Below are 15,879 nucleotides of genomic sequence, written 5' to 3'. Positions count from 1 at the left end.
AGTTGTTTTTATAATAGTAAATTGACTTAACAAGTGAGAAAGTACTGAACAAATAAGCACTTCAAGCTCTACTCACATTTTTTGTTTTTTGGTCCTCAGGTATCTATTTAACCAACATACTGAAGACGGAGGAAGGCAACCCAGACTTCCTGAAACGCCACGGGAAGGATCTGATCAACTTCAGCAAGAGGAGGAAAGTGGCGGAAATCACAGGAGAGATCCAGCAGTATCAGAACCAACCCTACTGTCTGAAAGTGGAGCCCGAGATGAGGGTGAGCGCTTGCCTTTCCAGAATTGTCTTTGAGCTTGTCTTAACTGTGCCCAGTACCCGAGTTCTGACTAATGATTGTGTTGCACAGAAATTTTTCGAGAACCTGAACCCGATGGGTAACCTGAGCGAGAAGGAGTTTACTGACTACCTGTTCAGAAAGTCTCTGGAAATAGAGCCTCGGAATTGCAGGCAGCCTCCTCGATTTGTGAGTATTTATAGTTTAGTGAAGTTTTTACTGCTCTTATACAAGTTCCAGTTCAGTTGCGGATTGGAAAGGGCAGGCTGGATTATTTAAATTGGATCTCAGTAAGTTCAATCACTGTAAGATCAATCCCATCCTGAGAAATGTGTTATCTCTTGATTCTCCTCTCTCATTGCAGCCCAGGAAGACCGTGTACAGTCTGAAATCCCCGGGTATCCGCCCCGTGCGAACGTCTACCTCTGGCACCCTAAAGGGCCACCCTGTCCCCCTGGAGAGGGACCCCCCACATAAGATCACCTTCCGGAGTATCAATGAGAATGATTCGGAGTCGCTGGTTTCGGTGCCCACCTCTCCGAACACGCCCACTCCCCCACAGTCGGCCACTCCTGACTTTAGCTCAGTTTTCACAGAGCAAGACCAGCTCAGCAACTCCTACGGCGGTGAGTGAAGCCGATGCTTGATCCATAGTTTACAAAGAAAGCTAGTCCAAGTATTGCAGATCCAAGTTAAATTATATACTATGCCCCTACATTCTCCGATAGTTTAGGTTTCAGGTTAATAAATGTTTCTAAATCCTTCTGCCACATGTGACCTTAATCTTCTGTGTTTGAATTTCACAGGTAGTAGCAACTCCATATTTGCTCCAATTCTCCTGTTTACTGGAAGTGAGTGTGAAGTTTTATTTTGATTGCTCCCGATTGTAGTTCTGCATAATTCTGCCAATATAAAAGTAGCCGAGCATGTCAACTTTTTCATCCGTTTTAATCCGTGTTTTCTGTTTTCCTCAGAGTTACAGTCTGCGTCTTGTGGTAGCCTCCACCACCTCGGAGAGGAGCTAAAGCCACCACCTCTGCCGCCTCGAAGGAAAGACACCATGTCGGACACTAAAGTAAGAGCAGTGCGCTGTTTCTGCATCATTATGAGTTTGCAAAGACTTACCTCAGTTCTCTGAAGTCAAGATGATTTAAAGTTAAAGACTTGGAGTCATTTTAAGAGTTTGTTTTGGCATTTAAGATCACTTTAATGGCCATGGATGTATAAAATCGAGCACCTAGGCATGCTTCTGCAAACGTTTGTGAATGGGTGGATTAAGAATAAAATGTCACTGTTCATATGTATGCAAAGGTAGACGAGTGAATATTTTTAGCAGTGCTTTTCTTTCCCAATTTGAGCTCATTCCTTGCTACAAACTCGTCACCAACATATTTAAAGCCTAGCACTATTTTTTGGCTTCACATTCACACGCTCGCACTCTGATGGATGCGTCGGGGGCAACTCGACGGTAAAATCCGTCACAAAGGCGTATATGCTGCTACACTGAAAACCTAACTGCTGTCGCTTTTGTTTGTAATCAGACTGCTGTAGTCACCTGTAGTTTGCACTAGTAAAATAGCCACCAAGTGGTTGATGCTGGGAAGAGAGTAAAAGTTACACTTTTTAAAATGTGTTGGTGTCAGAACAGCTTTTACTTTGAAGGAGACTGTTTGGAGAGTAAAACGATGCGTATTTGCGCACAACTCTGCATCTTCCACTCAAACCATGGGCAAGCACAGTAATCGGTTAGGCAATGCCAAGGTTTTTGGTCCAGCACCCTCTATCATCAGCCTCACTCCACAACCACTTGCAGCTGGTGGTTACCAGATGGATGCTAACCGGCTGTGAGGCCTCAAGGAAAGGACTGTAATGCTTACATTGTACATTAACTGAGCTGGAAAAAACAAATCCAGATTTTTACCAGCTCTTTCCACATAGTAACTTATAAAAAGCAAAGAAAAAAAACAGAACTTTGTAAGAAAATAACTTCACATGGCATGAATGCTTTCTGATATCTCTGAAGCCCCCTTGTGGGGATGTAGAGCACTGTGTTAGGAATCACTGATGTGCAATAAACAGGGCAGCATGTGTAGTAAGTCTGACACACCTCTTATGTGTTTATGTCTCAGCTGAGCTCCAGGTCTGACAGCCCTCCTGCCATCCCTCCCCGGGTGCCGCCTCCTCTGCACAGGAACCAGCCTCGACCCCCAGTCTACAACGGCCCTCCCACCGATGGCCCCTTGCCCAGCCCTCCACCTCCACCACCACCCCGCGACCCCATCCCAGACACGCCTCCCCCGGTGCCCCAGCGACCCCCGGAGATCTTCATCAACTACCCTGTCAACCAGCCTTCGCCCGTGGGCCGATATACCTGGGATTACGGCAGCTCGCCCAGTTCCCCAAACACGCCACCCAGCACACCGTCCCCTCGCATTGCCAGGCGGGGCTGCTCTCTCAGCGCCAGCCAGAATAGCCTCTGCCCTCTCTCTATTCCCACCTCCGCTCCACCTGTCCCCCCTCGCTACAACTCCAGCCCACACCTCCCTAAACTCCCACCAAAGACATACAAAAGGGAGCCGCTACAGGCGCCAGTACAAAGCCTCTCACTGGTGGAGAACACCGACAGCAGCCACTGAGCCAACTTTTCCTTCACCACCACCGAAAGGCAAACTTCAAACTTGCTCCTTCAAACTACAACACAGATGACTCAAAGCTACTGATCTGAAAGAAAAACACTGCTCAACATACAAACTCCACCAACCCCCGCTGTGCCTCTCAGGGGGATCGGTAGCTCCACCTCCATCGTTAAAACCCGCCGTGCCAATGAGAAACCCACACCGGTGTGCCAGCTATTAAACACCAAGGAGTGTTTGTCGGCTTGGAGCGTTACCTCCTGCTCCTGATGATAAAAGTTCTCATGTCTCACACACTTCGCTTACCCCACAGCCCCACATCTCCGTCACCGGTCGGGATGGCGGAGAGGAGGGGAGAATGTGGGGACCTTGGATTTTGTAGCTTCAACTGTCGTGCTTTTGTTTTCTTTTGGGCATTGACGTGATTTGGAGTCTTGCAGCTCACAGATGTAGCTCATTCACAGTGGCTGTAAGCAGCAAATGTTTTCATTGATTTGTTTTTCCTAACTGAAAGCAAACAGTTGCCAAAGTCTTATTTTTATGCAGGGGGATAAGGGATTTTTTTTTTAAATAAATGTGACATTAGCAGAAACACCAAGGAGGTGACACTGAATCCCCTTCCCCCCTCACACCTTGTATCTCAGCTGAACACTGTGACTGTAAGAACATGAGTCAATTTTTTTTTTCTTTTTGAAGACGGGCCTCTCCACAGCCACAAAACGTTGCCTTTAAAAATAAATAAATCCAACAGCGTTGACCTCTGACCCCAGGCTCCAGTTCTCTCAGCGCAGTCTTGAAAACGAGAGCTGAGAACACTCCATTTGCACATCAGTTTTGGGCAACGTCAGCAGGTTTTGATTGGACTTACTAAATAAATAAAACATCCGTCTGCGCTGCACGACGGAGGGAAGTCTGCCACGATATCAAACAGCACCTCCAGGTCGAAGTCGAGGACTCCGACATGTCCTCCTGCTCTTCAAAAGCCGATGTCTTAACCGAACCCCTTAAGGATGCGCGCTGCTGTCTGACACTGTGCTCCTCTCCAGAAGCCACCCTCATGGCCAACTCTTCTTCTTTGGTATTAAAACTTAGCACTGGAAGCACGCATCCTCCCACCAAAGCTGGGTCTGCCCACGAGCCGCCGGTGGCTGCTCCAAAGACCTAAAAACAACCACCAATCCATGAAAAAGGAACTTTTTAACCCAGCTTCTTTTTCTTTCTCTTTTTTTTTTCTCTTTAATTTGCTTGAAACATTTTGTTTCCCTTTGAAAGACTGAAATAATCCTCGCATCATGCTCAAAATGTGCCTTTTATTTTGTTTTCTACTTCACGGAAATAAGTAAACGGTGTCTAAAATGCTAAAAAAATAAAATAAAAATAAAGTTGCCTATGTAATGTTTAGAACAAAGCTATACACTATGAAATTGTACATGTTTGTGGATACTGTGTGTATATATAACATGTATACACTAACTAAATAATTTGTATAAAGTGACAAGGGGTTTTTTCTGTAGTATTGTACGCTCATCCACATCTGTTCAGTCATATATTGCCTAATAATCCACTGCTGCCACAGTCGGATAAAAAAGAAAAAACTCAGACGCAGGTCAACGTCACTAACTTACTCACAGACAATCTCCAGTTTATTAACTAAGGAAAGCCATTATTTCTTCCCCGCCCCTTAGGTGTTTCAAAGCAATGAAATTACAGTTCAGTATGCCAAGCACTTAACGCGACCTTCACTTTGTACATCCTACTAATTGCCTTTTTTTTTCCTCCTCCAAGACTTTTTAATGGCTACATTCATTAAACAGAGGTTGGAATTGTTTTAAAGTTCCAGTTGAATACATGCAGACGTAAATTCAACTGCAAGTATTGGAGCATAGTGAATAATTTGAATTTTTATTTCCTTTTTTTCTTGTTTTTTCTCCTGAGAAACACACTTTGTGCACTTTAGGCTGTACTGTTGAAGAGCCACAGTTGTTATAGGTCATGTTTGTAAACACAGTGGTCCTATGCAACTGTTAAACCTGCTTTCTACGTGGATCAGGGCAGAACAAACACACGTCTACCGCCTCGCTTTTATCCCCCATGCTGGGTCTGACATGTTCGACCGCCGTGAGCAGAATTGCTTAAAAAAAAAAAGAAAAAAAAAAGCCTCACTCGTGCCCTTTTAACTCTTTGCTTTTGCGCTGAAAGTACAGAGCCCCTCTATTCCTCGTGCTTGATGGCGGTGGATAATTCAGTTTTTGATCCAACTAGGGATGAAAGGCGTGCGTAGGAGCATTTCTATAAAGAGTAGAAGTGACTGCACTTGACTGTTTTTGCCCATGTTTTTGTCCCAAGTTTCCCATATCAGGATTGTTGGGGTTCATTTCAGAAGATTTTTTTTTTTCCTTTTTAAACCCTCAACAGAACCTTTTTGGTGGCAATGTAACAGCTTGATCCAGCATTTGGTTTATTTGATGGTATGTGGCCTTTTAACTGCTTTGTATTAATGGTCTTGATGAGATTAATAAATCACCCAGTCTTATTTTGTACTGAACTACTCCTTTCTCTTCATTTTGTTCCCTTATATGTAGACAGTGGAAATGAGGCAAATTGTTATTCTGAGCGGGGCACTCTGAAACTGCATCTGTGAGCAGACCGGCAGCAGAGACCCCATCAAAAGATCAATACGTCACTGTCGCATCAGCGATAGAGAAGCTGCTTCATCACTGAGTTGCCCAACTCGTGCAGTGCCCATTCAGAGAGTGTAACTCGTGATTTTTCTGTAGTTAGAATTCACATCACATGCAGGTCAAGTTAAGAGGATACTGGCCACTTTATTAGTTACACCTTGTAGGGCTGCAGCTGTCGACTATTTGAGTAATCAAGTAACTGGATAAGAAATACTTTGGTCTTATTAGTGAGCAATGATAACTATTGAGGGGAAAAAACATTAAAACTTTAAAAACATCGCTTTCCATTTTTAACTCCATACAACTGTCCAGGAAAAGCCCTCAATAATTCCTTTGATCGTGTACATGCCATATTGAAGTTAAATTTTTTTAAATAAAATATCTTAAATGCAAAAATGTATGGTCTCACCGGCCCTCGAGGAGTTCGACACCTGTGATTTAACCAGTGTGGCATGAGACAGCATCATGGGTGGCACAGTGGTTAGCACTGTTGCCTCACAGCAAGAAGGTCCTGAGTTCAATTCCACCATCAGGTTTTCCTGTGTGGAGTTTGCATGTTCTCCCCGTGTTTGCTTTGGTTCTCTCCCAAAAACATGCAGTTAGTGGGGATAGGTTAGCTGGAAATTCATAGGTGTGAATGTGAGTTTGTGTGTATATGTTATCCCTGTGACAGACTGGTGACCTGTCCAGGGTGTACCCTGCCCTTTGCCCTAAGACAGCTGGGATGGGCTCCAGCCCCCCTGAAGAGGATGGATGGTTTGAGACAGTTAAAAGTTTATCTTTTAATAGAACTTACAACAGTATGTACTGTGCACAAAAATAAATGGCTTTCATATTTTATGAGTTTATAACCTTTATTTTTTTTTACAATATTACAAGCAAGAAAATATATACTCTTCTGTGTTGAATTGAATGTCCTGTGAGCAGTGCCTGCATCTGTTCACTCGATTTTTGTCTTACCGTTCCAGTTTTCTAAAGTTCAACAGGAAAGGTGGCTGGTCTCAGGTCAGTAAATGTCTCTTAAAGATGTGATTGTAAGGGACGCAGTAAGTTCTGCTACGCTGGTAGGACGCCACGCGTTAAAGTCAACTGTCCTGTTTCTGGAAACCATCAGGAAGCCGTTGGAGCTGAAACGTCCGGGGATGTTTCCCACGTCGAGCCAGACAAAAGGAGCCACGGAGTCAGAGTGGAGGGTCACTGAGAAGCATGTCTTTTTTTCTTCTACCTTCGCCTGTGTGGAAGGACACATCAGTCTTTAGTGACTTATGGAATAACTTAAATATATAACTCTATATATATCTATATGTATATAGCTGGATAGCGTAGTAGTTAGACTACACACCTTTGGAGCAGAGGATCGCATGTTCGATTCCCACCTGGGGTGTCTGTATCCAGTATCCTTACAGCTAAAGATTCATGAGGTACAACATAAATGCTACGGCAAGGGGGAGATATCATTACCCCCACCCGAGATTAGGCCCCAAGTGCGAGAAAGATAGGATCATGAAAGATAGGATCATGGTCAAGTACCAGAAGGTCTCTAGGCTTCTGTGAGGCTAAGCTGGATACAAGAAAAGAGTAGTCGATATATAGAACAAAGAGAGGAAAGGTAGTTCAACCATGAAGAGGCTGCTAGGAAAGCAGGCAAGTTGTGAGGAACAAGATCGCAAGATAGCTGGCCAAAGTAGGAGCTAAAAGCCACTGACATCAAGACCTATGACTAAATGGCTAGTCACATTGGTATGTGGAACCGGAGCTGAAATGCTGTTGTTGAAGCTGAGAGTTCTGAGTAAAAATCAGTGCTTACTGTAATGTTGGGTCTGCGGAGTCCTTGAGCATCTTTGGGTGAGCAGAGGAAGTGGTGGTTAGTGGGACCCTGCTGGCTGCTGTCGTCCTCCAGTTGGAAGGTGAGCAGGCAGGTAAGACGGGTACAGTTTCCGCATCCTGCTAACAGGGTGGCGACGGGCTGTTTGAAGACCACCACAGCGCTACCTCCAGGCACGAGCAGCATGCTTGAGTTTAGCGTGCAGACTGGATCCAGCTCAGTCCAGGAGAACACATTCACCTGATGCACAAAAGTATGACAACATTAACAATTTAAATTTACTGTTCAACCTACCTACAAGCATTTAGACTTGAGAAAATAATCCTGTTTTTATCAATAGAAACAGAGTCACCCTCATTTTACCATGAAGCATAACAGCAGCTAAAACATTGATTTTTTTTAAGATATTCACCAATGAAAACAGACAAATAATAAATTATTCTGGCTCCTAAAGCCTACCACAGCCCTCAGCTTCAGGTCACGGCTCAGGTCTGAAATGGCGTAGATGACCAGTGTGTCGTCTTCCTCAAAAGCAACAGGAAAGACGGCTGCAAAGAAGCTCTGTGCAAAATAATGCAGCATTTTCCACTTCCCACCAAACTCTGTGCAAACAGATACACAAAGATGACTATGTAAGTATTTTAGAAAACAACCTCCACGTTAAAATGGTCAAACTACCAAAGCTAAGAACACAAAGTTCTGAAGCAGTCTACACAAACAATTTGTCTTGCCACTCACCAATCGACGACCAGGAAGGCGCCTGCCAAATATCATTGAGCTGCCAGTACAGCGCACCCATGGTGTGACCTTTACCATCTATAATTTCACTCCGACTCCTCCGATAAAACTCCGTCTGAGTCTTCACACACTGGGCCTGCATGACCTGGACATACAGCACAGTCAGCAAAATGTGTGACAACATTAACAGAGCTGAGCGGCTTAAAAAAGAACATTATTTTATGCGTTTTTTTGTCAGCGACTCTTGCGTTTGTAACTTGGGATACAGACAGATTAGCTTCAGCTGTTTTGTTGGACTGCATGTGGAGGAGCTCATTAAATAAGCAACATATGTTCTCGTGCACACAACAAGACGCCCCCAGCCTGAGGTGCCTAGATGACCGACGGTTTTTGTACCAGATCTTGGAAGATGCTGCTAAAAATCAGTTCTGCATTCGGTTACATCCACCTGCACCACCCAGATGGAACATTGAGGTTCAAGAGGTCCCTCAAACACACGACAGCTTCTCCTCGACTCAGGTTGGTTTTCTTTCACTTACAGTCTAAATACCACTTTAAAAGTATCACACACATGGACGGTTTGCACCTCACCTGAGTGATGTAGAGAGTATCTGTAAATCTTTTCAGGGGATCAGTGGCGTTTGGCAGGTGGAAGTGTAGAGCAGCCTGCAGGATCATCTGCTGGTTTCCGTCTTCGTGGTGTTGACGATGGGAAGTGAAATTACTGCCGTAGCTCCAGTCTTCTTTAATGGAAACCTGCAGCATCATAAAAGGAAAACACAAACAGTCAGCAACTTTCATCCATGTTTGCTTCTTTCTTTAGAATATTTAGTTACCGGCTGCAAAGTGGAAAAGGACGGCCAGGACTGGAAACCATATTCAGAGGCAAAACGCGTCCGTGGGAAGGTCCTCCAGTCCCAGCAGTCGAGGATGTAGCTGTAGAAGTGAACGTCTCCGTAGTGAGGATCGTAGGGATTCTCCGCCACCCATCCCTCCTGCTCCGATTCAGCCCCGTTCGTTGGACTGGAGACAAGAAACGGGCGACTCTGGTCCTCCTAAAGGAGATGGGACTTTTGTTTCTACCGATTTGCAGGAGTAATACTGAAAATACATTGCTGGGAAAGTGTATTGCTCCAGTTCCTGATAATTAAATCAATTTTAAAAAAAACACAAAAAACCCCACAAAAACCTGCTTTTTGTATTTACTCGATTATCTTTGTTGAAACATGCAAGTGTGGCAAATATGTAAAAAACTAATTAATCTGGACGGGAAAAACACTTTGGCAGTACCGTAAATTACAATACAGATAAATCAGTCATTTAAAACACAGATCCTTACATTAAGGTGTGACTCTCACCTCTTGCACAAGCTTCTTTATGTTATCTACATAAAGCATCACATAGTCTCTGATGTATTTTGGCCTTTGAGAAGCTGGGATGTTGAACCAATCTGTTGCCAGAGCAGCTTCGTTTTCATTGTTACCGCTCCAAATTATTATAGAGGGGTGGGACTTCAGGCGCTGAACCTGAGCAGTAAAAATAAAATAAGAGAAAGAAATAAAGGGAAACATCACTTCAAGCTTCTTTAGGATTTTAAATCTCCTCTCTGAGCCTTTCGAGAGAAACTGTGCATTTGGTTTGCTTATCCAGTATTTTACACCTTCAGGAAATAAGAAAAATCACATCCGTATATCAACTGACCTGCTGGACGACCTCTTCTCTTACTGTCTGTATAAAGTCGGTCTCAGTGGGATACATTGCACAAGCGAACATGAAGTCCTGCCAAACCTAAAGACGTGTTTAAACACAGTGAGCAAACCATCTGTTTACAATATGTTCAGTGATGTCACACAACCAAAGTCATGTAAAAATACCACAGACTGTTACATACATGTGCAAGAGCACAACAACTGGCATAAAGCTGGATGTCATATTACACAAAGCAGTGCACAGTCTGTCAATAAAGGTTTACATTTCAGGTAAACAAAAAAATGTTTTAGTCCTTATCAGGTCTTAAAATGACTACAACATCTACTCAATCAGTAGTTTATAGAACCGCCTTTAACTGACTTTATTGATCTCTCATTGGTTCAGTTCATTGAGCTTTTGGGGGCATTTGTTTTCATGCACAGCTCTTTTAACACCCTGCCACAGCATTTCAGTCAGCCTGAGGTCTGGACTTTGACCGGGTCACCACAAGGTGATCATCATTCATTCTGATCATCATCCCATTGCCCCAAACGTTAGGTGTCAGACAGATGGCTTCACATCAAACAAAGGATGTTAACACACACCTTAATGCTCCTGAACAACAAACTGCTTTTATCAAGGTGCTCATAATCAGCTAATCAAATGCATTTGATTCTTATTTATTACTATCTTACTTATCCTGTTGAATCCTATGGAAGCGGTGAGGCTGTAAACAGATTTTCACACACTTTCTGCAATTTGGCTTAATTTTGCTGAATGATGACTTTGTCTAATATGCCACGAGTTGTTTATTTGAGGTTGTAGTTACCGATTTTAAAACCTGCTAAGGACCAGATTATTTTTATTATATGTCCTGATCTGCGAAACCTTATAAAGACAATAACATACAAAAAACTGCAGAAAAATCATGTACCACGTAAGTATTTCAAAGACCCATAAAGGATACTCTATTATATATCAAGACTACAATAAGCTTTCTATCCAAAGAACTGCATCATCTTCAGTTAATAGACCGTGCCAGTACATCTCACCTGATTTATCTTGGTCTCTTGCACCTGTGGTTATCATTACAAATGTCTCAAATGCCACAATGAAACAAATATTTAAAGTTTTGTTTAAATACACTTTGTTTAAAAACACTAGAGGGCAGCATCACTTACCATGATCCCCAACTCATCACAAATTTCATAAAAGAGATCCTGTTCATACACTCCTCCTCCCCAGACCCTGAGGGCATTCATGTTAGCATCTACTGCTGATTGTAACAAGTTCTTTAAGCTGCAAGACAGACAGGCGGAAAGATCCGGCATTAATGAAAATAAAATACTAAAAAGACCCGACACGTACCTACACACAAGAGGCAAAAGAGGAATATAGGTTCAACTAAACAGCGACCACTTGACTGAACTCAAAAGAATCAACGTCCACTCACACACCAGGGGTGACCTGGTCCTGGAAGGAGTGGACTGGGATCCAGTTGGAGCCTTTGAGGAAAATTGGTTTCCCGTTGATACGGAAATAAAAGCTCAAGCCCGGGGATCCAGCAACTGGCTCCTGGATGAGCTCCACGGTGCGAAAATACACCTGCGGGAGATACTCTCATGAGCGCTTTCAATTTACTACAACAGCTACTTTAAAAATCAGTGAAAACTTCAACTGTCCCATTCAATGTGGGGCAAGTGGCATGAAAATGAAAAAGGGTGAAAAGTATTTTATTTTTCAACAAAGAAATTTTTTTATTCCTTTTCTAAGTGGACACATCCAAAAAGTGCTTTTCCTGAGAAAAACACTCTGAACTCTACTTCATTATTATTTCAACACCCATTCGTGAGTGAGACTGTGGTGCAACGGAGGAAAAGGAAGAGATCATCAGGGAGAGAATGAGATAAGAAGGAAACAGGTGTGTTTGCACAAGTGAAAACTTACATTAATAAAGTATTATTGTTATATAAAACATGAAAAAGCCCTTACTGCTTAATTTTCAATTCAATATAGAGTATTTTAGAGCTTTTAGGTAAGCTGTATTGTGGTAATAGCTTTTTATTTAATCAATAAGACACAGTCTCCTTTTCGAACCATTCATTTGTAGACATAGATTTAGCCGTTTGGCGACAATGACAAGAGATATGTTTGGAGGTGTAAAGGTGAGGCTTTAAAACCTAAGACCACTGCACCAGCTGTTAGGCATGGTGGTGGTAGCATCATGCTCTGGGGCCGTCGTAGAAGCTTGTTTATGGAAATCAAAAGCTTCTAGTCGAGGCACAACTTGCTAAGGGACATTTCACCAAATGTTATTGAGAGTGTACGTGTATATCTGATGCAGTATACTTTTGATTCTGTGTGGTTTAGAGAAAATCCAATATAAACTCAAACTTTGCAGTTACGCAATTTTTATATTGAAACCATAGACTGTATATACAAGATGTATCCACTGTGACATCAGCTATTTGTTTGTGAAGTCTGCATTAAATTCTGCACATCACACACCAGCTACTGTGAAACTCACTCAGTAGACAAAGAACAATAGAGATAGAGAAGAGATAGATAAAACTGGTGACCCAATTAATTGCACTGGGATTAAAATCCATAAATATTTATGACTTTATTCTTCAATAAAGTCATAAACCATGTGAGAAGTAGGGTCATTTCTACAGAACCAAACTTTGTCTTGTACCCGTAAGATCCCACTCGATGCTGGCCTTTAAAAACATTACAGGTTTAAGTTATCTGCATTGTCTTCAGTTTTCAGACTTTGAGGCTACGATAAATTGCACTGTGATTAAAATCCATAAATAAAAAATTAGGAGACTGCAAGTGCTGACAGGCAGCACACTCTCACCTTAGACTCTGTGCTGAAAATTAAAAACTCATCCTGAAATCCTCTGATAGTGAGACGGTAAAACGGTTGTTCTCCATGTCCATTTGGCCACCATAGTTTCACCTGACTGGCCTGAATGAAGAAAAAAAATAAAGCATGAGCGTGGACAGGGAATTGATATTACGCACAACAATGAGACTGGAGTCATTTCAAGCACCGTGTTGATGAGTATGGTGAAGTTGCTCTTGGTCTTTCCAGGGTTAAAGTGTGTCTGGAAGGTTTGCTCTGAATCCAGTTCAGGTATGGAGAGTGTGAGCTGGCCACGTGCTGTCTGAACCGCATCTATAAGAAGCTCAACCTGCACCGTCCACTGGGAGAAGGCATCATCTGGACAGATAGATTATTCATGAAAAGACAGGAAATACTGGAATAAGTAAGAGAGAAAGCTTTATCGCGAAGATTTTCAGAACTTTCTGGAAAATAGCCCAAGATCCTTCCTGAGGAAGTCACAACAGAACACTGAACTCCAAAAATCTAAATTCAGTGCAGCTCGCAACAAATAAATAAATAAAATTCCTTTATGTGTTGAGTGCCCGCGTCTTACACAACTGCTCTTATGCAATCGATAAATAATGCACCACTCTCTATCAGAGGAGAGACACTAAGGCTTTATAAAATTCTCCTTATATCTGAAAGTGCCCCCAGTTTGACTATCCATTTATCCCCAAGAAACGGTTGGTGATCAAGATTAGATGGGACGTACTGTAGAGAGGGACAGAGGAAACCTGGACGAGCTGCAGCATATCAAAAGCCTCGAGTCGAACGCCTTTCCACAGTCCCATCGTGGGGAACGAAGGTCCCCAGTCCCAACTGAAAGAGCTCTGCTCCTGGACCAACACAGACACTGAGGTTTATTTTTGTTCAGGCACAGTTACAGGTCCATACATATCGGCTCATGTCATCCACCGCAGTGGATTTTAAAGTCAACCTTTCACAATGCCACAGAAGGGCAGGCTTTAAGCTTTAATTATAAAGGGCTTGCTGTTATGTTTGAAGGTATTCATTCTCTGTTTTTACCAGTTTATTTTCCCAGAAGGGAGGGACTTACTTTTCTGATAAAATTGACATGGCATTCCCCTTTTTGGACATCTGGAGGACATTCAGGAGGAACTGCGTAAGACGTGTGAGCTTTCCTCTGCTCAGACGCGTAAAGAATCGGTGACAGCAAACCAACTTGCAGAACATTTTCGCCGTCTTTCAGCAGGTCTTTCACAGAAAAGTCCTACACACCAAAGAAGCACAGCACACGGGTGATACATGTGCAAGAACATGTGGGGAGGTACTGTGTGCTTGTTTCAAGTTAAACATACATGTCGACAAAACATGTTGTAGGTCTTTCCAACAGCAATCCCATTGAGTGAAATCGACCCAACGGTGTCCACGCCATCAAACACAAGAAGCGCCTTCTGCTTGACGCTATCAAGAGATTACAAAGATTAGTTAGACAGAGAGCACAAGGAGTCTCTAGATTATGACATATACTGGTATAGTGACCTCAGCTCAGCAGACAATGTAAATGTGGTTGTGTATGTCCAGTTGTCGAGTGCAATCCATCGATAAGAGACATCGTTGAACCTGAAATACGGGTCCTGAAAGACAAAAAAGGACAAGGTTTATCTACCAGGAATGACAAATGCTAGTCCTATTAGTTTTTGGCTATCAAATGTTTTACCAACACATGCAGTACATTTTATGTCAGTGCATAATGTGTTTAAAGGGTGCGGCTCTGGGGAGGCCAATCAATGACTGGCAATGTTCCACTGTATGTTTCACCAGTCCAGCTCTTGTGTAACTTGGCATACTCCAACCTTTTCTCTTGGCTTCCCTTCCTTATGAATGGGTTCTTGACAGCAACCTGTCCACAGAGACCTTCTGATCAGGCTTCAATGAACAGAAGCTGGATCAGCTGAAGGGCCAGCTGTATTTCTTCATACCTTTCAGATACTGTTCACCCCCTGTAAGTAGTTTAGTGGGCCTGTCACTTCTGTATTTGTCCTTCACTTTTCCACTTTCCTCAATTTTTTTTAAAGACACCTTCATGATCATCATGCTGATATGCCATGTTGTCAGCTATTAGCTCTTTGGGAATCACCTTCTTGATATAAGAATTGGTTATAGTCTAGGTTTTTATGTGTAGAAAGAACATTGTTTTTCCCTGCAGTTAGGTCCCTGTTTTATACTTGAATTGCTTTATGCATAGATCAGTGTTAAGAGCTTTAATAAATGAACAAACGAACAAAAGCATTCTTCTTAAAATGGTCGGGTTCAAGGACTCACCGGAAAATGAGTGAAAAAGACCTTCAGAAAGCCTGGATAACTATTGCTCAAGACCGTTTGTCATCTATCACAAACCCGCTGCTCCTTGCAGTAAATACTTCAAACAGCAGACATATTCTCAGTTTTGACATTTGTTTCCTTCTTGGAACTGGGATTAACCTTTAGTCTCACCTGTAAATGTCTTTCACTCTTTGCACCCACGCAGGCTGTCTGATCTAATATATTTTACATACAATCTAAACATTTGATAAATGACAACATAGAATAAGATTTATAGGGATCAGTTAAAATGCATTACTTAAATGCACATAAATGAAAGATTAAAGACTACAAATTAACACCATGAAGTGAGTCGTCTTACCGTGATGTATCCCTGCTGCTGCAGAGCTGAGTGGACACAGCCTGGGACCTGTGCAGGCAGTAACAATGAACCGTTGGAGTTTGACAGCCTCCATTTGCCGTTCAGGCTCACAGTGAGACGCTGCTGCAGAGAAAATACCGAGAAAACACCGGAAAACAAACACCAGCAGGCCCAGCCAGAGAGGCGCACATGCAGCAGCATAGTTTAGATCTCGCTGTAGGCACGGAGAGTTCACTCAAGCCTCCATAATTGTGTACTCTTTTTGTTTTAGCTTCGTTTACCGATACTGGGCTTCCGTGTTTGTCACGTGACCCGCTCGTGGTAGTCAGCTGTTCGCAGGCAGGAAGTTCAGGCGCGAAAAAGAGAAGCTTTTTTTAAACTCACCTTTCAACAAAATCCTGCCACAGCTTTAATATAAAAATATATTTTAAAGATGAATTTGTTTTTTTAAAGCATAATTTCCTAATCAACAAACCGATGTACTTATTT

General features: G+C 42.7%; 2 protein-coding genes across 2 annotated transcripts in view; one reads left to right on the top strand and one right to left on the bottom strand.

The window, feature by feature from the left end:
• The window catches only part of sos2 (son of sevenless homolog 2 (Drosophila)), a 42,046-nt gene extending 36,563 nt beyond the window's left edge, over nucleotides 1-5,483 (top strand). Inside the window, exons 18-23 of the mRNA XM_006798636.3 lie at nucleotides 100-272; nucleotides 360-476; nucleotides 652-913; nucleotides 1,094-1,138; nucleotides 1,262-1,362; nucleotides 2,417-5,483. Coding sequence (XP_006798699.1) covers nucleotides 100-272; nucleotides 360-476; nucleotides 652-913; nucleotides 1,094-1,138; nucleotides 1,262-1,362; nucleotides 2,417-2,923 — 1,205 coding nt within the window. The 3' untranslated portion in view covers nucleotides 2,924-5,483. The remainder of the gene's footprint in view (nucleotides 1-99; nucleotides 273-359; nucleotides 477-651; nucleotides 914-1,093; nucleotides 1,139-1,261; nucleotides 1,363-2,416) is intronic.
• A 967-nt stretch (nucleotides 5,484-6,450) lies between these two features.
• On the bottom strand, nucleotides 6,451-15,701 carry manba (mannosidase, beta A, lysosomal). Its single transcript, XM_087833069.1, has 17 exons — nucleotides 15,391-15,701; nucleotides 14,247-14,341; nucleotides 14,063-14,168; nucleotides 13,801-13,974; nucleotides 13,456-13,579; nucleotides 12,910-13,079; nucleotides 12,714-12,824; nucleotides 11,307-11,458; nucleotides 11,035-11,152; nucleotides 9,866-9,952; nucleotides 9,523-9,690; nucleotides 9,001-9,219; nucleotides 8,756-8,920; nucleotides 8,165-8,309; nucleotides 7,886-8,028; nucleotides 7,409-7,666; nucleotides 6,451-6,832 (listed from the first exon to the last, which is right to left on the bottom strand). Exons 1-17 carry the CDS (start codon nucleotides 15,589-15,591, stop codon nucleotides 6,608-6,610), a joined length of 2,661 nt encoding a protein of 886 aa, XP_087689195.1. The 5' UTR covers nucleotides 15,592-15,701; the 3' UTR covers nucleotides 6,451-6,607.
• Nucleotides 15,702-15,879: the final 178 nt, after the last annotated feature.

Source organism: Neolamprologus brichardi, chromosome 19 (genome assembly GCF_056152115.1).
Source record: "Neolamprologus brichardi isolate AB-2024 chromosome 19, ASM5615211v1, whole genome shotgun sequence".
Lineage (NCBI taxonomy): Eukaryota > Metazoa > Chordata > Actinopteri > Cichliformes > Cichlidae > Neolamprologus > Neolamprologus brichardi.
The sequence above is the reverse complement of the archived record's forward strand: the minus strand, read 5'-3'. Positions and strand labels throughout refer to the sequence as shown.